General features: G+C 45.2%; 1 protein-coding gene across 5 annotated transcripts in view; it reads right to left on the reverse strand.

The window, feature by feature from the left end:
- Positions 1-25,996, reverse strand: part of GFRA1 (GDNF family receptor alpha 1) — a 205,948-nt gene that overhangs the window by 114,587 nt on the left and 65,365 nt on the right. For 4 of the 5 annotated variants that reach the window (XM_036898800.2, XM_036898803.2, XM_036898802.2 and 1 more), the window contains exon 5: positions 25,355-25,369. The exons of the other annotated variant lie outside the window; for it this stretch is intronic. In XM_036898800.2, the coding sequence (XP_036754695.2) occupies positions 25,355-25,369 (15 nt within the window). The remainder of the gene's footprint in view (positions 1-25,354; positions 25,370-25,996) is intronic. 5 annotated transcript variants of the gene reach the window in all.

Here is a 25,996-nt window from a genome sequence, read left to right on the forward strand (position 1 = left end):
TTGGGAGCATTCCAGGGCACCAGCTACTGAGTTTCCTGAGTTTGCATGGAGCATTTTCACAAGATGTAGTGCCCACCTCACCTGGTAGCCTTCTAAGAAAGTCACTTGCTTTTGCATAACCCCAATTGTTTAAGAAACACACACTGTTAACAGACCCTTTGGTCCTCCCTACACTGTAAAGTTAGGCAAAGAAGGGCAGCTTTCCAAACCCTTCAGGAAACAGCTCTTGGAAACTCCAGGCATAGAGAGGAGCTGCCCACCAAAGCCCCCAGATGTGTCAGGGGAGCCCCTGAAAATCATGGGCTGCCAGGACCAGTCACCACCAGGCCAGCTATTACAAGAGAGGTCCCCGCAGCTTGGAGGAGGACCGATTGGCAGCCTTGTCTCTGGGCCCACATGTCAGCATGCATGAACTTCTCCAGTGTTCAAGTGCCCTAACTAACTTGATGATGAATGGGAGCATATCCCCAGAGGAGCAACATGGGTTCCTTTACTGGCCAGGACCCGCAACTCCCCAAACCAATCCTCCTAAAGGCTGGAGGTGGCTGGAGAAGGCTGCCTCTCTTGCCAGGCCAAGTTCCAAGAGGAGGTGGCACTGCAGCTGGTCTCTAACTAAAATGTCTCCTCAGAGGTCACAGCAGGGGCATGAAGCCCCTCCGTGCATCTTCCCTACGCTGACATGAGGCTGGATCAAGTTCTCAAAGCAAGGAGCCCAGGGAAAACTGGCCACACCAATCACCTGATTGTCTGGCTGTTGACCTAGAGCCCTGGCCATAGGCAATGGGAAGCTTCTTATCCCTAGAGCCAGGGCCAATGCAGAAAACCTCCTTCGTGGAACACCTTTTCCACTGGGAGACCACAAAAGGTATGCCCCCAAAATTCAAATGCCCCCAAAAGGCCTTCGCCTGAATTCACACTGCCTTCTTGCATCTGTCTGTCCTGTTCCCTGTACAAGTTTCTTCCACGAGCACTTCCTTAAGAAATCCTTTGCATCTCTAAGTCTGCTGAACACCGGGCAGGACAATAAAGGCTGGACGCTATTGTTACCATTGCTCTTTTACCTATTGAATCCTCTCAATGTCCCGCAGGCCTGGTTTCCCCAGTTGATATCCAGTCCTGGGCTCTGCACCCGCTGGGTCCCTCACTCAGAGAGGGAACAGAAGCTGATGCTGCCTGGCCCAGCATTTTCGAGCCGGCTCCTCTGTGTGTGGTGCCACCCAGGGCCACTCTGTACACCTCCAGGAAGCTGCAGCTTTGGTTCTTTTTATCTTACTTTACTTGTTTTTGCACAGGAGGCGGGGGTGTTGAGGGCGGAAGTACCAAGGGGATTTATTCCCAGGATCTGGGAACACGGGGCCAACCTGCCACAGCTATTCTGTGGTTAGGCACAGGACTGAGAACTGGCACCAAGGGTAAGAAAGCCTCTGTGCCAACTAGAGACGGTGGCCAGCATGACTACATTCCGGTGACCGTCCCCTGGAAAGAGGGATACTTCTAAGGGCTCAAATGCAGCTAGAACAGTCCTGGAGCACCTTGCCATTTTCCAAATAGATTTATATTTTCCCAGTGATGAAATGTGACAACCCCATGGTCCCCTGAGGAACTAAGTGACAAGAGAAACAAGGGCACATGACTTCACACGTGAAGGTTGGTGGCAGTTCCTGATTATTGATATGCCACTAAGCGAGGTCTTGCCAACAGCCAAATGAACAGGTGCCCTTACAAAATGAGGGCATTTTGTGGCATGAGTGATGGGTTTACACATATGTCTGTGACATTACACAATTCTGAAAGGCCACTCTTTATAAGTTGAAGGGGAGAGGCTCTTTAAAAAAAAAAAAAATCCACATTTAAATGCCATGTTGTTTTCCATCCAATTATTTCCATAGTCTGTATACAGACAGGGAAAATGCTGAATGTTCATTTTAAGGGCCATCTATCTTCTGCTTAATTAATCGTATACAAACTCCAACTTGCATTTTAGGTGAACAGAACATAAAAGAAGTGAGATTTTCCTAGCAAATGAAAGTTCTGTATTAATAAGGAATATGACTTTTCCCCAAAGAAACAGAAGAATTTTAACTGCGACTCATGTCTCAAGCTCTCGTGAGCTTTCAGCGAATTTCAAGTGCTGCTCAAGCTAATGTCCCTTCAAGCTGTTTACCCAAAAGCTGGAACGTGCCTGTGGTCACACACCTCAGGTCCTTTTCTCAAGAACTGCTGATTTCCTGGGAACTTCAATGTTAGAACTCAATGAAGAGTAACTTAAGGTTTTTTACAGGTGTGTTCAGATTACTGTGCTACTTCAGTGATGAAAGTATTACATTTGAATGGAAGATGGATTAAAAACCATGACCACAATGCTTGGCATTAGCTAATAAAAGCCCCAAGTATTCTAGAAAAAAGACATAACTTTCTGAATGCAAATGTTCTATGAATATTTAGTATTTGTATATTATTTTTCATTGAAAAATGCCCATTTGAGACCATGAGGCCGGAGCCCTGGGTTCCACTGCTTGCTCAGCCAGTGTCTCTGGGGAACTCTGGGTATCCCCTGATGTCACCTGCCTGCAAATTTCTCCTTCATACCATGAGTAAGTTGGACTAGGAGCTCAGTGAGGCCCTTCTAAGACTACAGCCTTATTCAGTGAGTTACGTTCTAATTTCCCAGGCCTGAAAACTGCTGTCTTATTTTTAATATTAATAAAGTCTAATTAACATAATAATCTAGGAGTTACTGGGTTGGATAATCCAATGAAGGAGCTCATCCATAAGGCATTTTTATCTAGCACAAGATTGCAGGATTTGACTTTTCTGTAGCAGGTTTTAGCTCTTAATTGTGTGTCATTTCGGCTAATATTAAATTTGTTTACCTTCCAGTGCACACACACCATGGAAGGTCTAGAGCAAAGTGGTCCAGAACCTTAGCAGGCTAAGAGAGGAGGGTCGTTTGAATTCCAAACATTTATCAGGGAGAAATCTATGTGAAGGAAGCACAGACTCTAATAAGAATGGCAGCATTAAGTTAGCATTTCTCTCTGAGGTACTCAAAACACAGCCAAATGTATGTTCTCATGAGGATTCTCAGCCAAGGCTAGAGACAGATACATTCCTCCATCCCTCTCTCCACCCTGCAACTGTTTACTGAGCACTTACTATGTGCTAAGCACATAGCATGGGTTATGCTCCAGATACAAATCTAGACAGAAGTCCCAGCCCTCACAGATCTTAAAATCTAGTGGACCAGTTAGCCAATGGCAATAAGCAGAATACAAAGACAGACAAAAAGAGGAAAAGGGGACCTCTTATGAAAGGCTGGTTGGGGTGGGGGCTCTTTGAGGCAATACCATTTAAACTGAGGTTTGCTGGGTTAGGGGAGCAGCCTTTTGTAGTGGTGTCCGCGGAAGCCAAGTTTAGCTGAATGAATACTGGCACATAAGCTCCTGGTTGTGATGACCAAATCTTCAAAAAGGTGAGCAATGGTAAAAGAAGCCAGACACGAAAGGACCAATACTGTATGATTTCATTTACATGGGCTACTGAGAATAGCCAAATTCATGAAGACAGAAAGTAGAATGGTGGTTACCAGGGGCTGTGGGAAGGGACGATGAAGAGTTATTGTTCAATGGGTACAGAGTGTCAGTTTGGAATGATGAAAAAGTTCTGGAATGGACAGTGTTGATGATCACACAACAATGTGAATGTACTTAACGTCACTGAATTGTACACTCAAAAGTGACAATGATAAATTTTGGGTTATGCATACATTAGTGCAATTTTTTTATAAAGGTGGGCAAGCAATTGAGCATTTTTAATGCACCTAAGCATGCTCCCTGGGACAGTCAATGAACCCACCTGCAGGCAGAGAATAGATTCTGCCTCTTCACTGACATAAAGGTAGAATCAACATCCTTCCCCTGTGAAGAACAACTGTTTGAAGAGGCAAGGCTCCTCAGGAGGCACCTGGTATGTCAAGTTCATTAACTGTCCCAGGGAGCATGCTTAGGTGCATTAAAAATGCTCAATTGCTTGCCCACCTTTCTAAAAAAAATTGCACTAATGTATGCATAACACAAAGTTTGTCATTTTAATCATTTTTGAGTGTATAATTCAGTGACATTAAGTACATTCACACTGTTGTGTAATCATCAACACTGTCCATTCCAGTAGCTTAAGAAACACTTCCTCCAAGGAGTTCCCTTGATTGACACATCTTAGTAACCAAAGGAATAACATCCCCTCAGCCCCCGGATGTCCTTCGGTGTGTACATTTAAGTGTCTGTCTTCATACCCACGTTAGAGAACACCATGCCCCTTCTACTGTCACTCCCCACCCCTGCTCCAAGCACACCTTACCTTTTGAGGCAGCATTTAAATTTGCAACTAGATATACTAACCATCTAAAGTTTAATTTTCTTTAAATGTCTATTATAGTAGAAATATTACATAAGCAGGTTCTGAAATTCATTCACTGATACTGAGTGAAACATCTCTTAGACAATAGAAATAAGGGAAGTAGGTTGAATTTCCATGTTTTACTCAATGCTTTGCATTTGATTTTCTATTACAGCTTACCTTTCCAATTTTATCCAGTACAATGCTTTTTTCCAAGCCAAAGACAAAATTTTCTATGAACTATGGATATGTAATAGTTATCTATTTCTCCATTTATAGCACTCATCATTTTAGAAGGTCAAGGCAAATGCATTAGGTCAGAGGTTTTTTTTTTAAGGTCTCTTTTCCTGATGAAGGTGAAGATGGGCATAGCACTCTATGAGAAGACAAATGCCCCCAAGGGAGGCATTGCAAGCCTGATGAGAGACCCAGACAAGGCAGAGAGGGGGCCAGAGCTTGGGGAGGGCACTCCAGAGCAGCAACTGGGATGCAGCTGGAGGAAGCACATGGGAGTCAGGCCCAGAGCCATCGTGGCACATGAACACAACAGCACGCCCCCCCACAGTGCGGGAAGAAACAGAAGCATGTGCTCAGTGCCCATCATGACACAGGGCAAGTGTACTCTAAACATGATGGGTGTCTGAAGTCAAGCTTCTAGAACTAAATGATTGCCAGACTGCTCCTCTCTCAACCTAGACAGGAAAGATGAGCACTGCCAGGGTTCCAGAAGAGCAATGGGCTCTGAGGAAATAAGATCCACCCCGAGCCTGGGCTCTGCAAGGAGGAGACGGGAGAGAGCCAGATTCACAGTCGTCTTCATAAAGGCGCGCGCCCAGGAGCTCAAGTTCCTGCAGAAACTTCAAGAAGGCTGCCCAGACCCCACCCTCGGCTGACCTCTTCTGTCAGGAAAGTGCACAATGTGTATTTCTTTCAATCCTTCCCCAGATGTCTAAATAATTCCTTCCCCAAGCCCAGAATCACGACCTGCCAATCCCCAAAAGCCATTTACAGGAGGTTCTCAAAATGCAAGAAAGGTAGGAAGGGAGTGAGGAGAGAAGGAAAGAAGAAAGGAAGCTGAATGTGACTTTGCCTAAGGGGAAAAAACCCACAAAGCCTGCCCTTCCCTTCCCTTTGTGCCCCAGATGTGCGTCATTTATTTGGTGACAAAGCTCTGAATGTTAATTGAATGCATTAAAGGCATAATAACACAATCCAGAAAATTGTTTTTGCTCTATTTTTACACTTTCAATGTGCCTGGCTACCTACGGCTGAACAAGAACAGGTAAAAGATCTCCCTGAAATAAAAACAAGGGAGCCCGAGGAGGGGGGAGCAGGCACCTACTTGAGAGTTCACCAGGTTCCCACGGAGAAAAGGGTAACTGCCTGGTGCAAGGCAGTGTGGTATCAATGCAATAATTTCTGGATAGCTGCCAGTGCTAAGGTTAAAAAGCAATATTACAAGGCTTCTATGATGACAGCCTACTGGGACACATTTGTTGGAAATTGCTTTGCCTATCATTTAGTCAGCAAAAAACCCCACAGTACTAGTTATGCTAGAACTCTGTTGAATGTGCATCTATAAATGATTCAAATTGTAGGGACATAAAGCCCCCATACAGGTAGATGTAATCACCATAAAAGCCTGGAGCCTCAGCTCTGTTCTTTTACATTGATAGGCCGTATAAATTTTCACCATATGTTGCCAAATAAGAAGCATAATTATAAAGAAAGAATATTCTGAGTTTTAAATTCAACTTTCAAAGACGAAATCAGAATGGCTCTTTTTGGCACAAGGCAATAAACTTTTCAGCAGCCCCATCATGAAAAACTGACATTCTAAACCGCACAGCATCCCACGACCTGACTTCATTTTAACTATACCTTTTTGCCCTGCAAAAAGTGGCAACTTACACGTTGTCAGGGGAAAATTACAAGGTTTTACCAGGTTGTCTCCTTCAATCTCCAAATATCAGAAACATTTTAAAGTGAGCTAAGACATTGGAAAGAAAAATAAAGGCCTGGTAATTTGGTAATCAGAGCAGTGTGGACAAATCTAAGTTAGTCGGCCCGTTAACAGGAGGTTAGGAGTTGCCTGGCCAACACTCCTGAGTCTGAATGAATTCTTCCTTTTGTTCTCAGCATGATTTAAGGAGTAATTTCATTTCTTAGTGGTTTGGGGCTTTTTGTCTGCACAGATATAAAGTGCCCTTGGTTTGAATGGGCACCCTCATTCTTCACCCTCATGAACCAGGAATACCTATGCTCAGGCAAACAAATAAATCCTCATTCCTACTGTAGATAGGAGTTTGGGTTTGCAGGTTGGGCGTCTGGAGACCTCTTGCCTACTCAAAGGGCTGGAGTAGGTCTCCACTTGCACCACTGTCCTGGGCCCCCAGATGTTAGGCACAAGCGTGCCCAGGAGCCACCACTCCACAACCTGCCACTACCATAGCCTTTGAAAACCCGTGAGATGGTTCTTCCACCAGAGCCACAACTTCCAGGGTCATCCTAAATGAGCTCAACACCATGGTTCAGGGAAGGGTGAACAAACTGTCCAAGGCAAATACAGAGCTGGTTTGGTTCAGAGGCTGAATCCAGAGTCAAACTGCAAAATCTAAGTATCAGGAAAGGCTGCCTGGTGCAACTTCACCCAAGGGGAGCCTCTCACTCAAAGCTGACAAGCTCTCAATCATCTGGCCTCCTCTTAGAAGCCTGAGCACATCCTCTTAGAAGCATGGTTCAGAAAAATGCAGAAAACTCCACATGAGGGTGGCTGGGGTGTCCGCCACACTGAAGATCCAAACTGGCCAGGCGAGCAAGAAGCTGTGGGCACCAAGAACAGACAAGGAATAAGATGTTTTCCCTGTATATTCAACCACGCCTGGAGAGGCAGGCAGTCCCAGGAGGGAGGTGGAAAGCACGCTTCCTACCTTCATGCTTCCTTTTAAGCAGCCAAGCGAAGGCAGAAAAACCTCCGTCTTGGAATCCCATCTCTATGCCCTTTTACATCTCCACCCCCTGCATGTCTCTCCAGCTCCCCTCCACACACACAGCCAGCACCCATGACAAAGGGCTGTTCTTTGATCCAGCTGGGAAACCATATTCGTCAGGCTAATTTTCAGAAGTTACTAAAGTGGACTGGAAAAATGGCAGCCAAGGAGCCTCAAGATTACAAAATAAAAATAGATTTTTTTTTTATTATCAAGGCTTTTTAGGAGCAATTATGTTGCTGCAGTCATAACAGCCACTTGAACAAACAGCAGGTTTAGAAAGTACAAAAGACTCCTGCCACCTCCACACCCACTCCAGGGGCTATGAAAGTTTGGGGAGGGAAGGAAAGAGGAAGGATTTTTAAGACTTTGTTTGTTTTTTTCCCCTTTTTTAGTTGCTTCTTAAAAATCTATTAACATATTCTCTACCATTCAGAGGAAAATAAAACCATACAAACACACTTCGGAGAGATGAGATAAAAAAAAACTACACATCAGGGATAAGAGATAAAGGGTTTCATCAAGACCCAAGTTCACGGAAATATCACTACTCCCTTACCATCACTCACTTCTGTTTTACATGTTTTGATGTACCAGCAGAGAAGGGCTGGTCTCCTAAGAGACACAAATTCTGCTTTTGTTGGGTTCTGTGTGTGCTGTGCTACCTGAGAGAACAGGCAGAGGGGTACAGAGAGTCTCTAAGCCAACCCCAGTAGGGGTGCTCTTGCATTTGGACCTGCTTCCGGATTGCCCTTCCCCTTCCCCTCCCCCTCCCTGCTATTTACTGTACCAGCCCTGTTCCAGAGCCAAAAATCTATAAATAGGGAGCTCATTAGAAAGCCTTAAATAAGGAGCCTTAGAATGGCCAGTGAATTACTCATAATTGTGTCTTCTGACCTGCTGTATATGTAGAAAGTAGTTTATAAATATTCTCATGAATTTGTTTCACTATTTACAAATTGGGTCTGTTAGGTAAATCCATGTTGCCAAAGTTGGACTGATAAATGAGAACAGAATGCCTAAAAATAACCATATGAATTCTTTCCCACCAGAAAGTCAAGAAAACAAAGCCATTTCCAATGAATCATTCCTGACCCAGCTCACCTTTCCAAGTCAACTTTAAACTACCCCCCACTGCAGATGAACCTGGTAGATACTCTATGCTCTCTAATTTATCCTGAGAAATCATAAAGGGAGTTTGAAACATTAATTAAAATTTCTGGTATAGCTCTTGTGGATATCAAAGTACATGGTATTTAGCTGGATCAATGACTGGGTTTCTGAATAATTAAGTATTCTGGTTGATACAGAATTATTCTATATCTATGGATTACCAATGCTCAATAATTAGAATAGGAACAAAACCCTGAGAAACTTTTTTTTTTGGATGATCAACCTTCAGCCTACTGATTCACACATAGCTGGGCATCAATAATTATTTGCCACATGACTGAATTAAGAATACAATTCAGCATATAGGAGCAGAACAACTGGTAGTCTCATTTCCTCACTCTGTCAAAACCTTCATCCTAATTCTCTAAACAAACTAATAATCATTTCTGAAACTTTTAATTTTTCATGGCTTCTGACAAAAGACCTGCTATGGAGACACAGAAAAGCAGAGGTCAGTAGACTTTTTCTGTAAAGCGCCAGAAAATAAATGCTTTCAGTTTGCAGGCCACATAGTCTTTGTGGAAACTGTTCAACTCTGCCACTGAAACAAAGGCAGCCATAAACAATATTTAAATAAATAGGTATGGCTGTCCCAATATAACTTTACGTACAAAAATAGGTAGCTAGCTGGCAGGCCATAGTTTGTCAACCACTGCACTGAAATATTTTCTTTTCCTTCATGGCCAAGTTTAGAAAACACCTTCCCCATTGAACCTTCTTTAATGCCTTCTGGAAGAACTCTTTCTCTACTTTAAATTGACCTACTGACTCATTTCTGTCTTTTTTGTTATACTTTCTCAGTCAGACTGAGATACAAGACATGACATACAGACAGTTACTTTTGTGCTCTCCAAACTGATAGCTTTTAAATAGTCACTTAGCATTCTCGTAGAGAGCAGACAGAGAGTTCTGTCAGGGAAGGGTGAGAGGGACCATCAGTGGGGCACTCAGATCCCCCTACATAGTGCTCAACAATTCAGCTCAGACCCAAACTTGCTAACCTTATTCAATGAAACATAAGCCTCACCAATGAAGAGGGTTCCTTGGGGGGTAAACAATTTTTTCCATATACACATCCCATATGTGTTTTGAGAAGAGTCTGTACAGTTTTTTCTAAGGTATATTTGATGGTATTTTGGGTCCCCCTTATAGCTAGGTGCTCTAAGCAGCTCTTTGGCTGGCCCACCCATCATTTGTATACGGACCATGTTCAGCCCTGTGGCATTATTCTTACACTTGCATCTTCTTTAGAGAACTGTAAACTCCTTGAGGGCCAGATCTATATTTGATTTTTATTTTAACCCAGCCTATGCATTTCTGCCTCACCCTGTGCCTGGCACATAACAGATGTTCCATCACATGAGCTGGGTGAATGGATATGTAATCATCCTGCCCATGTAGCCCTCCTTCCTTTAGTATTTTTAATCTAATAGGAAAGGCCTCCCTGTCTGTATTAGTTTCTCATTGCTACTGGAACAAATTACCACAAACCTACCAGTCAGAACAACACAGAGTTGTTACCTTACAGTCTCAGAGCTCAGAAAGCCTAAAATCCAAGTGTCAGCAGGACTGTGCTAGAGTCTAGGTGAGAATCCTTTCCCTTGCCTTTTCCAGCTTCTAGAGGCCATGTGCATTCCTTGGCTTGTGGCCCCTTCCTGGCCTTTCGAGGCCAGCTGCACAGCATCTTTTAAACCTCTCTCTCGCCTCTTCTTCTGTCATCCCATCTCCTTCTCTGACTCTGATCCTTCTGCCTCACCCTTACAAGGGCCTTTGTGACTGCACCGGCCCAGGGAACCTGAAAGATTTCCCCACATCAAGATCCTTCATTTACGCACATCTGCAAAGTCCTTTCTCTCATGCAACACAGCACACCTGCAAGTTTCAGGGATGTGGATGTGCACATCTTTGGTGGGCCATTATTCTGTCCACCACACCACCTTTAAAGCCTGAGAGAAAGGAGGGAGTGGAGACAGAGAGACGGGCGGGAAGGTTTCTCAGGGAGAGGTGTGCCACCAGCTGAACTAGTCCTCATTGGGAATCCCCAGCAGATACAAATCAGCACACTTGGCTTAGAAATTGACCACAGAAGGCTTCAAAATCTCCCCCAAATCCATATTCTGATGCACTTTTCAGAAACCCACACATCACTATTTCAAACAGGAAGCAAATATGCAGAAATTACACAGTCCTCAGTTGTTCCCCAAACCATGGCAGTCTCAGGATGACTAACCTTTTGTCCAGAGCAAGGTTAAATACACATGCCATCCTCAGCTAACCGTGGCACTAGGGATGCAGTCATTGAGGAAAGGCTTAAAATCTAGGTAAGGAAGGATACAAATCAGGGGAAAGACACAGGTGAAACATCCAGGTATCAAAGCAGGAGTGAGTGGAAGTCACTGTTTCATAGAACGACGGACAGTACAGGATGAGTCCTCAGATGATGTCGAATCCCCTCACATGACAGATGAGAACATTCAAACATTGAAACCGACCTTCCCCAAATCACATACTTGTTAGGTATGGTGCCCAAAAAAGTATCCATGCCCTCTAAATGGCAGTCTACTCTTGCATGAATTTTCTACTTTGTGTCTATACATTTCCTAGATTTAGAGCAACACTTTAGTTTGACTATGTGAAACATAAGAAAAGATAAGATCTGATATACTGCTGATCCATTCAAACATGTAAACCATGACCATACAACCAGGCACCTCCCTTAACAGAACAGAATGCTGATATGTACCTTCAGATTGGCCACCTATGTAATCATTTTTCTAAATACTCTGGCAAATTCTTCTTTAAAATTGCCCTCAGGGCTATAAGTTATCCATCCATCCATCCATCCATCCATCCATCCACTTAAACCATCCAAGTCCATTCAAACATCTATTAAATACCTACTGTGTCCCAAGCACTGGAGATAAAAAGATGACTAAGATGGGCCCCACCCACAAGAAGTTTGTGGACTGGGGGATACACAGGAAAACTGTTCTGCTAACCCTAATACCCCATCTTATTTCCAACCCAGACTGGCAGTACCACACCTAATGATTTGCTTGCTTTAAGTAGTAAAATGAACTTTGAATGATCTTTAGATTATTTCCAAAAGCCAAGATTCATCCTCACACTCATAACCAAGACATGCACTAGGGGAAGGATATTAGAAAATCTACACTATATGCTATCTTTTTTGCCATTGTAAGAATCAAGTTTTATTTATTTATTTTTAAAAAAAGAAAGAAAGAAAAAGTTGGGGCAAGGGAGAACACAAATGTTACACAAAAGTGCTACAAAAGTAACTCCCTTTGGCAAAAAAGCATAATAAATGTCTTGTCCATCTGTTTGTAAGTACGAAAGCTGAAGCCACATAGTACTATGGTACACAGGAAGCTGAAGCAGTTATGCTAGCACATCAAAGCATATTTCTTTTAATAAAAAATTGACAGTATGTATGTTATTTACCCAAAAAAAGGAAAAGAAAAACCAAGTTAAAAGTGTGTGTGTGTGTGTGTGTGTGTGTGTGTGTGTGTGTGTGTGTGTGTGTGTGTGTAAAACTTAACAGGTGTTAGAGATGTGTGTTACATGACACAGGAAAAAAAAAATTAAATCCAGTTGTTTCTGTCCTTTTTGGGGAGAAGAGAGGAGCAGTGACCATCAGTACTACAATGCATCTAAGCCCTTCCCCATCTGTGTGATGCACAGCCATCCAATCATGGAGGGCACAGCATCCCTTCTCTCACGCAAGGTTAGGACCCAGGAGCCTCCAGACTTAGCTCTGCTGCTGCGTGCAAGCCAGCTGCCCATCTCTGTGCCTGCAGGGATTTCCTTACCCTCCAGGGAAGTTAGTACCCAAACTACAGGGGAAAGTTCCAGGTCCGGTCTTGTGAGATATAAAACTATATCATTTTTTGGATGTATTTCAAAGTAAATTGTAAAGTTACTATGGGTAATTTTTTCTTAAAGTAAAAACCAAGCTTCTGTGATGTGGTGGAGTAGACCTGAACTTGATTCGAAGGCCTGAGTACGAATCCTGACTATTCTGAATGTGAGACTTGGGGCAAGTTAATAAACCTCTCTGGGTGTCAGTTTTCCGAAGCAGAGACTGAGACAACAATTCGTATCTCATAGGGTTCATTAATTTGACAAGTGCTTATTGATCACTTATGATGTGCCTGGCACTGTTCTAGACCTGGGAGGTAGGCATGAGGAGCAAAGCAAGGTGAAAGTTAAGGTGCCCGTGGGGCCCTGTTCCCTCTGAAGTTTCTAAGGAAGAATCCTTTTTTTCCTCTTCTGGGTTCTGGTGACTCCAGGCCTTCCTCACTGAAGGAAAACTGCTGTTGTGCCTCAGCCTTGCTGTGTCCTCTCCTCTTGTAAGGATACTAGTCATTGGATTTGGGGCCCAGCCTAAATCTTAGGATGACTTCATCTCAGACCTTAACTAACCCTCTTTCCAAATGATGTCACATTCGGAGGTTCCAAGTGGATGTGAATTTCAGGGGCACATTATCAAACCACTACCCATTTTGTACAAGTGCTACAAAGAAATTAAACCAAGAACTGGAGGAGCACATCTGGGGGTAAATCTTCAGCGAGGAGGGTGAGGAAGGCAGCTGCCTAACAGAGAGTTGTCGACCGTAGGAGGAATGTTCTGGGGCCCCAAGGCACAGGCAAGCTCAGATGAAGGGTGCAAGAATCCAGCTGGGTGTCTGAGGGGGTGACTGAGAAAGGTGATGGGGGGACACCAGAGGACAGTGAGGCAGTGGGGGTAACTGGGGCCAGATCACGCAAGCTGATGTGAGAACTGAATGTGGTAGAAGGTCTCAAGAACTACTGTGCGTTACCTCTTCTCCAAAAGGGCTCCAAGGGCTGAACTTGTAATCCGCCCACCAAAGAGAGTAGGTGGTCCAAGCTCAGGAAGCCCCAAACCACAGAAGGCCTCTGTTCAGAGTGTATTAATTTATAGGCCTCTCATCCCTGCACCCCCTCACAATGCAGGTGGTTTCCTGATGCAGGATATTAACTTTCAGCTGCTGGAGGTCCCTAACCTCCTCGCTGGCCTGAAAGGTTTCATCAGGCTTGGATAAGCCTCAGATAAGGAGATGAACTTTTGCAGGCTTATGAGAACAGCCCCTCCAATCCTTCAGAGATTCGCTCATCATGAACTTTAATCCATCTCAAATAAAACCTGTGCATACAGACGTGGTTTCCCACCATGGCTGTTTAACAAGGAAAAAGAACAGCTTTGTCTGTTCTGCAAAAGCCTCCTCTGTTTACACTGTGCCCATGGATTTAATTTCTGAGATTTACATTTTAATTCTTTCAGATATTCAAGAGATAAATGGATAGAGAGCCGTGGTTGAGGCATGGCCCCTTTCCTGGAAACCAACTTGCTTCATTTTCCTTTCTCCGGAGCCCTTGTTTCTTTGTCTTACAGAATTTAATCTCATTTCCTTCTCCATTCTCATCAGGATTTCCTCCTATCCTCCAACTCCCTGCCCTCTTTTCTGCCCCAGTCTTCCCATCTTTCTCTCTTCATTTGGGGACTCCTGGGTTGGTGGGTTGTCTGTCATGATTGAATAGTGTCCCCTCAAAATGCATGTCCACTCTGAACCTCATCATGTGAAATTTATTTGGAAATAAGATCTTTGCACATGTCACTGAGTTAAGATGAGGTCATACCAGGTAAGGGTGGGCCCTAAATCCAAAGACGTGTAAACTCATAAGCCACGGAGGAGACATACAGAGACACATGGAGTAAAAGGCCCTGTGAGGACGAAGGGAGGGACTGGAGTGATGCAGCCACAAGCTGCCGATGCCGAGGACTGAAGCTAGAGCCTGCAAGCAAGCATCCTCCCCGAGAGCTTTCCAGGAGAGGATGGCCCTACGGACACCTTGATTTCAGACTCCCAGCCTACAGAACTGTGAGAGGATGCATTTCTCTTGTTTAAACAGAAGTACCACCAGGCTGGTGATGGTTCATTACAGCAGCCCCAGAAACCGGCAGAGGTTCCAAAGTCTGCTCTCCACCCACCTCTCACCTGGAGCCCTGCAGCTGGACCCATGCCCTGCCTCCTCCTCTGGGATGTGCCCACTTCTGATTGACCTCCACGTTCCTAACTACTGAGGCCACATGCTCTGTATTACACAAAGGACTCCAACTAGGGTCTCTCTTCTTTTCCTTATCATTTTATTATTAAGTTTTCAAAATAGCAAGTTGAAAGAATTTATAGTGAAAACCTATATACTTACCACCTATGTTAACCATCAGCACTGAACTATACTTGCTTTATCATATATTCATCCATCTGTCCACCCCTCTCTCCAGTCATCCATGCATCTTCTTGGTTATTGGATACATTTCAAAATAAACTACAGACATCAGTGCAGTTGCTCCTGAATACTTCAGTGTGCATATCATTAATGAAAGCTCTGTATTTGTTTATAGTTCTTCCTTTTAAGGTAAAATTTACATACAGTGAAACACACAAATCTTAAATATACATTCTTGGAGTTTTGACAAATGCATACACCTGTTTAGGCCAAACCCCTATCAAGACAGAGCACCAACATCAGCCCAGAAAGTTCTCTCTTGCCTCTTCCAAGTGAATCTCCACTCCCATTTCCCCAGAGGCAACCAATGTTCTGAGTTTCATCCATCAAAGACTATTTTAACAATTTCATATAAATGGAATCACACAGAGTGTCCTCTTCTGTGAAAGCCTTCTTTCACTTGACACAGTGTTTCTGAGATTCATCCATGTCATGTCTATCAACATTTCGTTCCTCTTTATTTCTGAGTAGCCTTCTAGTCTATGTAGGTACTGCCTTTGTCCTTTTTCCTATGGAGAAACACTGGGCTATCTCTAGCTTTGGGCTATTATGAATAATGCTTCTATGAAGACTTGCACATGAGTTTTCTTGCTGGACCTATGCTTTCGTTTCTCTGGGGTTTGGCTGGGACCTCTTGCCTGGTCATGGCACTCTCTATCCTGACCCATTGGCAAACCCAACATAGTCCCCTGGTCCTTCCAAGATGTGTGATGTGTTTAAGTATTCACACTAAGCCCAACTGCCTGGGTCTGTACTCAGACTCAGTCTTTCATTAGCAAGGAGACATTCCGCAAAGTAAAACTACCTCTGCTTTCTGAATCTATTTCAGCATCTGAAAAATGGGGATAAAAGAGTATGTGAATCTCAGGGTTATTCTGGGGAAGAAGTGAGTTTAATGTACGTGCCTGACACACACTAAGTCAGTAAGTAGAGGCCAATTTGGTCCACTGCTGCCAGCACCCAGCACACACAGTTTTATTGTGGGCTCAGTCCATGCTATTTCTGTGCTCAAAAATATTTAATGGCTTTCTTGGGCTTCCTAAAACAAGTCTAAACTTTGTCGCCCAGATTTTAAAATAACCAAGAAGACCACCACTCAAGCTATGTAAAATATCAAGCTGGATTTGTGTGTGTGTGTGTGTGGACCGGAATTTCATCAACTTAGGGGCATAACATTCACTCTGCTGATCAGGGACACTGATTGTTCATCTTTGAGTAGCAAAAGACAGGACAAAATGAGTAATAAAAAATGGGAAAACTCAACAGCCAACACTATTCATTTGGTAGACAAAATATTTTCAATCATACTGAGAGTATTCTGGGGGTGGGCACAAGAAAACAAAGAGGTTTCTGGCAATCAGCAGACTGTGACTGACCCCATTCAATCCCAACCCAGAGCCTGTAGGTTCACTGTTCTCTCAACATCCCATAAACACAACATCCTGCCTATCTTTGTCTCTACTTCCATTCAGACTGTCACCCCCCGACCCCATCCACCTCCCAGCCAGCCTCTGTCCTGCTTCCTTCAGACCCATCTCCAGCACCACCCTTCCCAGGGGCCTAGGCCTCCATGGCTTCCTCCAGCACTGGGAGAGGACAGCACCCACTGGCCTTGCGTCTCCAGTGAAACCAGCAGGAAGGCAGGGATGTGTCTACTAAATATCCATGTTCCTGCTTATGCCTTGAACAAACCTGAGCAGGTAAAATATTTGCAGATTCACTATAGGTCCAACTACTGTCCCCTCCAAAAAAAGTAAACATGGTGGTGAAGGAACTGGATAAAAAAAGGTTTTTGGACTCCAAAATCAGGAGACCAAAGTTAAGCTTGGCTGTTGACATGACTATCTATTTATTACACTGCCAGCATTCTCCCTCAACTTTAGTAAAGAACCTAGACTGTCAAACTGCCAAAAGAAGATTGTGCGTGCATACACACGCACGCGTGCGCACACACACACACACACACACACACACACACACACACAAGCTATGCACAAAATGCCAGTCCCTCGGAGCCTTGTTACTTCAGTCCACTTTCATTCATCAAACATCTATCGAGCGCCTACTGTGCGTTAGGCACTGCATTTGGTGCTAGAGATTCAAAATAAAAGACATGATCCTTTTTCTCTAGGCACTCAATCTGCTGTGGGAAGACAGACACTTAAACATATCACAACAAGTTGAGAGAACTGCTGACAGGCTGAGAAGGCGACGGGAAACTCCAGAGTGGAAGGCAGAATTCCCCATCTGCCAGCGTTGCGGGGTGGGGGTGGGGTCGGGATAAACCAGCAGAGAAGACGTAGGCTGAGTGTTCAAGAGTAAGCAAGAGCAGGCACGTATCCAAGAGGAGTTGGGTGGTACCTTTTCAACGATTTCAAAGTCCAATGTTGTCCCAGTAGTTGTGTATATTACATTAACAGGACATGAGAGGATGATGTGAACAGGAGAGCCTGCTTCTCCCACGCACAGTGGAGGCGTCAGCATCAGATCGAAAACCCACAGCACCCATGCCTGGGTCATCCACCATGATGGCAGGACCTGCTACTTTTCTGAGGGTAGGGTGCAGAGCAGGACAAGGGTTGCTGAAAATGAGGAGAAGCACTCCAAAAAGAGCAGCCGGCAGATCCAAAGGCACGGAGGTGTGGACAAGGATCTGAAGGGACCAACATGGCAGAGCCTTATGGGGTTGGATGGGATGGCGGAAGGGGTGCTAGAAATGAAGGTGGGCATGCTCAGGGGGGCCTGGCCTAGTGTCCCCTAGAAGAAGGCTGCCTTCAGTGGGTGCCTCCATCCAGCCATCAGCCTGGGGAGACATGTCACCAACCCTGTTGTCAAGTATAAAGAATACATTTCTATCAACTCACAAAAGTGCTTCCCGAAAGATTCCTTCACCTAGGAACAAAAATTTGAATAAATCAACCATAACGTTATAGAATGTTCTGCGGCTTTTAGTAAGCCAGGCTCCAAAAACAATATGAGTAGAGCTCCCTGACATAATGGGGTTCAAGAGGCCGAACCCCCTGACAGCTGGGCTGGAGGGGACCAGGTGCACCACAGGTAGCCAAGGGCATTGGCAAATGGGCACCACCTGTCTCCACGGGTGCCCCCATCACCTGGCTGATGAATGCTGCCATCACAGGCAGGCTTCCAAGTCAGAACATCCCCTCTGCGTGGAGGGGAAGGAGCATCAGAGAGAAGCCGGGGGAAACTGGCAGGTGCATGGCAGCCCAAACAGATACACATGCTCAATCTCTCCTGTACCCACCGCAGCCTCATAATCTGTCCCCAGGACAAACTTAGCAGTTTAAAAGATGGGTCAATCTTGGACCCCAATAAACCACAATCAATCCAAGGAAGATGTAAGCACTCAACAGCTGAAACATTATAAACAGACCAGTTGGTTCGTCCCTGGCCTGCCCAGGCTGGGCAGCCACCTTGGGCCTTGGGAAGGGTCAGGGGTCTGTGACTGTGTCCCACCAGTGGTAGACAAAAGCCCCTGGATAGCATATTGGTATCAAAAGTCAGAAACAGTATATGACAGGACATGAAGTCAAACTATCTGGGTTCAAAATCCTGGCCCAAGTGTCTCACCTTGGGAGTGAGAATGTACAGATAAGCAAGGGGAGGAGGCTGAGATGACCCATGTGGTGATGGATTAGAGTAGGAGGCATCGGTAACAGCTCACGCTTAGCTCACGTGGACACACATGGTTGCATATAGAAACAGATATGCATATAGCATGGTTAGTGTACACACGTATATTTTTTGCTCTGTTAGCTGAGCGGGCCTGAAGGAAATGACACCACAGAAACAAGCACACTCAGCACCCAGAGCTTGGTTTCCAGTGAAAGGAACCAAAGCTCCTTGGAGAAAAGCTCATTCTAGAACAGGGGTGGGAAATACACAGAATGTGCCTGGAACATCTTGTAGTATCAGAAAGTATTGCAGAAGTGCTCCCAAAAAAGGTTACAACGAATCAACTATACTTCAAAAAAAAACTGACAGAGATGTGTGAAAGGGGCATAAGGAACCAACTGAAAAAGCCCCAGTGGCCAAAGCAAGAAAAAATTAAATTGTACTGCATTGCAGCCCAAAGTATATAATAAATATCCATGAGTCCATACTGACCAATTAATAAATGAGGGCTAAAAGCCAAATCTCCCACTCAGAAGAATAATTTAGGTAGACAGTCTCCCCTCTATGAGGTAGGGCCTAACTTCCCGCTCCTTAAGAGCCAGCTGTGCACAGACTTCCTCCCAAAGAGTACATAATGGAAAGGAGGAGGACAAGTGACTGCACAGTGGACAAACTCGACGACCCCTACTTCAGCCAAGTGATAAAGAACAATAAATGTGACAGTAGATGCCTTTGCTCTGATGGGATGCAAATGGGGTCTTCCCTCTGTGATCTTCCCTAAAACCCATCATCTCAGCCTAATCATGAGAAAAACATACAATAAATCCCCAGAGAGGGACCTCCTACAATATATTCGTCAAAATACCAGTACTCCTCAAAACTGTCAAGGTCATCCAAACAAGGGAATCTTAGAAACTGTCACAGCCAAGGGGAGACTAAGGAGACATGACAACCAAATGTAATGTGGTGTCCTGGATGGGATCCCAGGACAGAAGAAAGACATTAAGTAAAAACTCAGGAAACTATATAAGCTTTGGACTTCAGTTATTAATAATGGATCAATACTGGGTCATTAAATAGTAACAAATGCACATACTAATGTAAGATGTTAGTAATAGGGGAGATAGGGTGTGGGGTATATGGGAACTCTCTGCACTATCTTCACAATTTTTCTGAAAACCTAAAACTGTTCAATAAGATAAAGTCTCTGAATTTCAAAAAAAAAATCCTGGCTCTACCTCCTGTAGTTATATAACCATTGCTAGGGTGGGGTCCACTCTGTGCCTCAGTTTTCTCCTCTGTACAGTGGGATTATTGGTTATAAGACCTATTTCATAAAATTTGGGGGTAGATTCAATGAGAAAAACGTGTGCAAAGTGCCTGTCTCAATGCCTTGAATACAAGAAGTACAAAATATTATTATTATTATCATCACCGTCATCATAATCCAAATAAAATTAAATTTTGAAGAGACAAACTGGCCTTATTAGCAACCATCTCAACAGTAGAATCTAAAAGTTTCCCCTTTTACTGATCTGGCAATTTTGAAACTCTAGTTGCTAGGAGAAGGTGGCTCTGAAACCTCACCCCAAACTCATGCCCTGGGGCTCGAGTGGGCACACAATGAACCTACTACAACAAAAAAGACCCACCCAAGGTCTCCTTGCAGGGGACAGGCCAATCTACAAAGCCTGCACGGGATGTGATAAAGCATCTCAGACAATATGATTATTTAAATATGTTGTTGTTTCCTCATAGATCACACACACATACACAAAGGGAATCTGTGTATAATTAAATAGCAATGTTGCCCAGTTTGTGCTGGAAAGATGGATGCGTTTCCTATGTGACTCAGAATATACTACTGATTCTGGATAGAATGGGGGATGATACACATACACAGTAAGTATCAGCATATAGGAAAGTGTGACCAGGGAACTAACCACATTCCACCATAAAAACGTGAACACGTTTTTCTCATTTACTAGTTAACATCATTATGACAATTTGGGATTTTTTTTACTTGGAAATGCAGGTTTAATTTATTCACCCAAAGCCTATATTCATAAAGAAAACAATATTTCATAATGTGTAGCATTACCAGGGGGACCATAATTCATGGCTAAAGGGTCAGAGCTTTATAATGGATAGGTTTTCCGCAGTGGCTGGGAAAATCTAAGATCCAGACCCAGCAATTTAACCGGTAAGTTTGAAATATGCAGAAGAGCTCAAGTCAAGCACGTTATAAATGACAGTGGTCCCTGTCACCACAAGCCCACCCCAACAATTAACAGGCCTGGCTGGGCTGCCAGAAACCAAACTGTGATTCATTGTTCTCTTCAAATTAGTAAAAGCAATGCCATCCATTGTGAAATTCAGCATTAATCCATGTGGGAAAGAGCTGATGTTTCAAAATGGCCATGTGAGCACATTGCACTTCTGAAACCACAGTAGTTTCTGTCTCAGTTCCCAGACATTAGGGAAGCCTCTGCCTTCACCCAAGTTCTCCAGAGAAGAGTCAAAACATGTAGCATGGGATATTTCTGCACTCTGTAACTCAAACACAGCTAACACTTCTCAGGACAGAGCCTCAGCAGGAAGCCAAGGTGGGTCTGGGACGCCCAACTCTCCCATTTTACACACGGGAAAACGGAGGCTACGGGGCAAGGCAACCGGCCCGAGCACCCCGATGAAGACAGCAACCCCGCCAGGAGTCAAACTGAGGTCTCCCAAGCACAGGAACATGTATATTAACATGTAATACATCTGATACACACATATGTAAGCACTGGAGAAAAGTGGCTTTTCACAATCTAAAGACACATTTGGACTATGTTAGCCATGCCCTTGATGAGTATAATTTGCTGGCTGTAAGGAGAGGAGGTGTTAATCATGAGCACGAGACTCCCCATGGGCAGCGAGCAGAAAGTGAGGCTCTCAGCAGAGGTGGGCTGGCTGGATTAGGGCTGCCCCTCCCCCCACCCAGGATGGCAGAGACCCACTGCGGGGAGCAATTAGAGCCGGTGCACAGGACCCCATCTCAGCCCTGCCCTGGATTTACCTCCTCACACGCTGTTCTTGGGCATTTTCACAGCAGCCAGTGTATCAGTTTTAACAAAAGGAAGACCATGCCACTCTTCTGCTTAAAACCCACTGCTGGCCGACTTCCTCCGATCCCCTGACTACACTCACGTCCGCCTCTCCTTGGGCATTTCGCACAACTCTCCTTGGTGGAAAGTTCCAGCCACACAGGCTTCCCTCTGACCCTGGACTGTCGGGGTGTTCCTGCCAGAGAGGCTTCTCCCTGCTGTGACCACCTGTCCTCCAATAGCTGGTCCTTCTTCCCCGGTCACCCCTGACGCGGCCTTCCTAGCTGCTGACACCCCATCCCGTGATACATTTGTCATTGCATGTGTCACCCTCAGAATGTACCTCGTTTATTTACCTGCATGTTTGAGGCCCTCTCCAAGCCAAAATGGAAGTTCCATGAGAACCGGGGGCCTTGGCTGTCTTGCCCTCTCCCTTATCCTTCAGGCCCAGGAAGTACACAGCACATATCTACTGGTTGCAAAATAAACGAGTGGCACTATGTTGGAGAGATATCTAAAATTACTTGAGCTGGAAGAAAAATCTCTCCGCTAGTATGATCCCAGCTCCAGGTGAGACAGGAGCAGGAGGAAACCGAGGCCTATTCAGGCTCAGAGTCTATAAGGGACCTCAGTTCACAGCGCAGAGCAGACGATTACCTCTGTCGTGAAACCTTTATGCTGTGCCCATTTACACTTTCAAACACCCCGCTGAGAGATACTGTTCTGATTTCCAAGCCACTAGCTGGGTGTCTGTTCAGATTTCAGAATCAAGGTTGAGCCTACGGATGAGCATTCCAAAGGTGCTTCAGTAACTTCAAATGAGGCATGTGTGCGGGTGCATGGTCCTGACTTCATCATTAAATGATTGGTATAAAAGTGCTCTGAAACTCAAGATTCTAGACATGTGCACATGTACAACATTTTCAATCGCACCTGATGTTGTGAAGAGCAATTCTGTGGCACTTCGGAATTTCTGAGAGCCATCCAGTGGCTCAGGAGCTCTGTGAGTGACAGAGAATGTGGGTCAATTGAAGCTCCTTGAGAATGTGGCTCTGTGGTCCTGGACCTCACACATGTGAAGGCCCAGCTGTGGCCCCACTTGCCCTTGACAGTCTCGAGGCCTGCGGTCTAACCACGGTATTTACAGATGAAAGAACCAAAAAAGCTACACAATGGCAGAGGAGCAGGGTAGAAACTTGCTCCCACGTGCACACACAGTAGATACAGCGGCGAAAGGCCTGGCAGTAGCTGCTGAGCTCCACCTACTATAACAAGACTGATCTGTAGTGAAATAAAAGACAACGCAATCCAGAGGAAACAGCTTTGGTTTCCTCTGGGAATGTCTGATGTTGTCAACTTGCAGGCCTGCTTCTCTCTTCTGCCTGCCACAGTGCGCAGCAGCCCAAAGCTGCAGGGACTCCTCTGGGCAAAGAGGCCCCACCCACTCACCGCCAGAAGCACGCATCTACAAGGGCAGCAGCTCCCCAACTCCCCGGTGCCCAAGTCTCCTCATTGAAGCCAAAGCAAGCAGGGCCTGGATGCCCACAGCAGGGCCAGGGGGCCAGAGCCACCCAGAGTCACCACTCTGTGTATGGACAGGCCTCAGGGATGACCCAGTGGCTTCTGTTCATCTGAAGCCATGTGGTTTTCTGGTTATTTATTTCTAGCACAATTCAGGGCCCCCATGTTTCAAGTTAATGGCACAATTCTGGAACAGAATTTCAGCCACAGAAGACACTGCAGAGTCATGTTTTAGGCTCCATCTGTAAGACACAGAGCCTTTTGTCCCGGTCTGATGTGCCTGTCACCAGCACATTGTTACTGTCACATTTTACTGAGCACTAATTTCACAGGCAGAATGGCCCAAAGGAAAGGTAAGGAGGGGGCACCAGCTGGCGAGTTCCTTGCCATCATTTCAGAGAATGTCTGTCGGTATGAAATGGTCCTACAAGGCCAGAGCCATGTAAATAATTCACAAAAGCAAGTTCAGTTCTCTGCATTTGCAATCTTGGCAATACCTCATAAGGGAGCTGCTGCCCACCACCACACAGGGCACAGGGTAGCTAGCAGCTTCCCTCTCTGGAAGATGCTATTAAGTCTCGATAGCCAGTGATTTACAGAAGATTATAACTTTTGCTCTGTATATCGTTGTTACTGACAGGCAAACCGTATCAATCGAATGGCATGACTGATTATAAAAGGAGGCACACTTGACATAGGTAGCCTAATCAGTCATTTTTTATACTGACTACAGCAGCCATGAATGCTCACTACCGTGTGGAGCAAAGCCAAACCTAACACAAGCCTTTTCTCTCCCCACTCCTCAGGGGCCCTGGCACACGTGCTCCAGAAAGACTTTCCAGAGTCGGGCGCTGTGTGTCCCTAAAGGAGACATGCAATTCAGTGCTGGGTGGCACCTCCATTCTCGTTAAAGGGGAAGAAGAATACTGTTATTGCAGTGCATCCCACTGAACCCCTAATTTGTCAAGGAAGAAAGCACACTATGGCAAGAGGCCCTGACTGCAGTACTTTCCTTACATGAACAGGTGAGGCACCTTTTCAGTTGTGCTCATCTCTTAGTTTCTAGCCAAATGGGACTTATTACTTATAGCTTGTTGGGGTTTATGAATTATTTATAGAAGTAGGTCTGTGACTCCAGACTCTTAAAAGACAACACACGAGCCCCCTCATTGTTACCCACACTGTGCTTCTATCAAGAAAGCAGACAGGCATTCTCCGTAACACATGCGGCATGTTTGGGGTGAAATGATCATTGTGAAAATACCAAGCTTCTAAGATTATTTGGAAGCTATTTATAGGATGCTTAGATGTATTTTTAGACCATTCACTTTTATTCTAAACCAGACTTTGAGTCAAGAAAGACATAGCAGGTGTGTGCTACAAACGTCTTCCCCAGCTTTGATGCAGTTATGCCCGCCACTTCTACCTGGAGGTTTCAGGCTGTGACAAAAAAAAGGAAGAGGCAGCGCCGCCCCGCACCATGATTGTCTAGCAGGTTCAGCAAGGCCATGCAATGGGTCTCCCTCTGCATCCCAGGGCACACGGGCTGTGCATCCTAAGCGGGCCTATGACACGTGCCAGAGGACACAGTCTGGGGTTAGGCTTTGCATCTCCAGCTCCCTGGAATGCATGAGCTTGGCTGGCAAAACAGGTTAGACATTCCATCCCTCTTCCCCCATCCCTGGCATGTCTCAGTCTCAATCCCAGACAGAGGCACTGTGAGGGACACCTGAGTTGAAGGTATCATGCCATGGCCTTGCCCACACCGCCAGGACAGTGACACAGCTGCATGGCAAAGAAAGCCCCACATGGAGCTGGCATATGGAGCCTGACCAAGTTAGCCCTGATGCAGGAACCCCAAGGGATGGGCACCTCGACCCCAACCTCCTCCAGAGAAGCCTGCTTCTCCATGTCCCACAAGTCCCCCAGCAGCCCTGCCCCCTGACAGGGGCCTGGCCTTGACCCCACCCCAGGGTCCTGCCCCAGCGGTCCAGTCCCCACCCTACCCCCAAGCACAGCCCAGAGGAGAAAGCAGTGGCTGGACAGTGGAGGCTGAGGGCACTTCAGGCCACCCCTGGCCATTGTCCTCATTGTGCCTCCTGAAGCCCTCTGACATGTCCACAGAGAAAGGAAGCCCCAAAACCCTGTGCACACGGACTCCACCCTTGTTCCCCAAAGAGCACAGCCAGTGGAACAGCAGGCAGGAGGCAGTGAACTTACCTTGCTGGAAAACATCTGCCGGGAGGGAGGAAACCAGGAGAGGAGGCAGGGAGAGAGGAGAAAAAAATATTAATGATGTTGAAAATGACAGTGACGATAATCATACATAACATATGCTGACTTTGCTGAGCCCTCTTTGCACGACATCTCCTTCAGCTCAGAGACAGTGGCTAAGAACTCCAGTTCTGGAATGAAAATGCCTAGGTTTAAATCCTGGCTTGACACTTACTAGCTATGTAGCTTACATTCCCTAAACCACAGATAGACAGGAGTATTGAAAAGATCAAACAAACTATGTCCTATGTTTTAAGAGCTTAGATTGGTGCCCAGCACATGGTAAACATACAAAACTCAGTGGTTATTATAAATATTAATATTATTGTCACAACAACCCTATAAAGTAGGCTATATTATCATCCTCACTGTATGGATAGGGAAGGTGATGCCTGGAAGGTAAAAGTAACTCATCCAAGGCCACAGAGGAGTAAGCAATGGGCCAAGGACTCAACTAAGTCTGTCAGATTCCAAAACCACCTTCGGACCCACAAATACATTGCCTGACTGGTTCATAAATAACAAAAGAGACAATGGCACAGAGGATAAAAGGAGGAAGGGCTGCAGATATATTAAAACTCCATATTA

This window comes from Manis pentadactyla, chromosome 8 (assembly GCF_030020395.1).
Source record: "Manis pentadactyla isolate mManPen7 chromosome 8, mManPen7.hap1, whole genome shotgun sequence".
NCBI lineage: Eukaryota > Metazoa > Chordata > Mammalia > Pholidota > Manidae > Manis > Manis pentadactyla.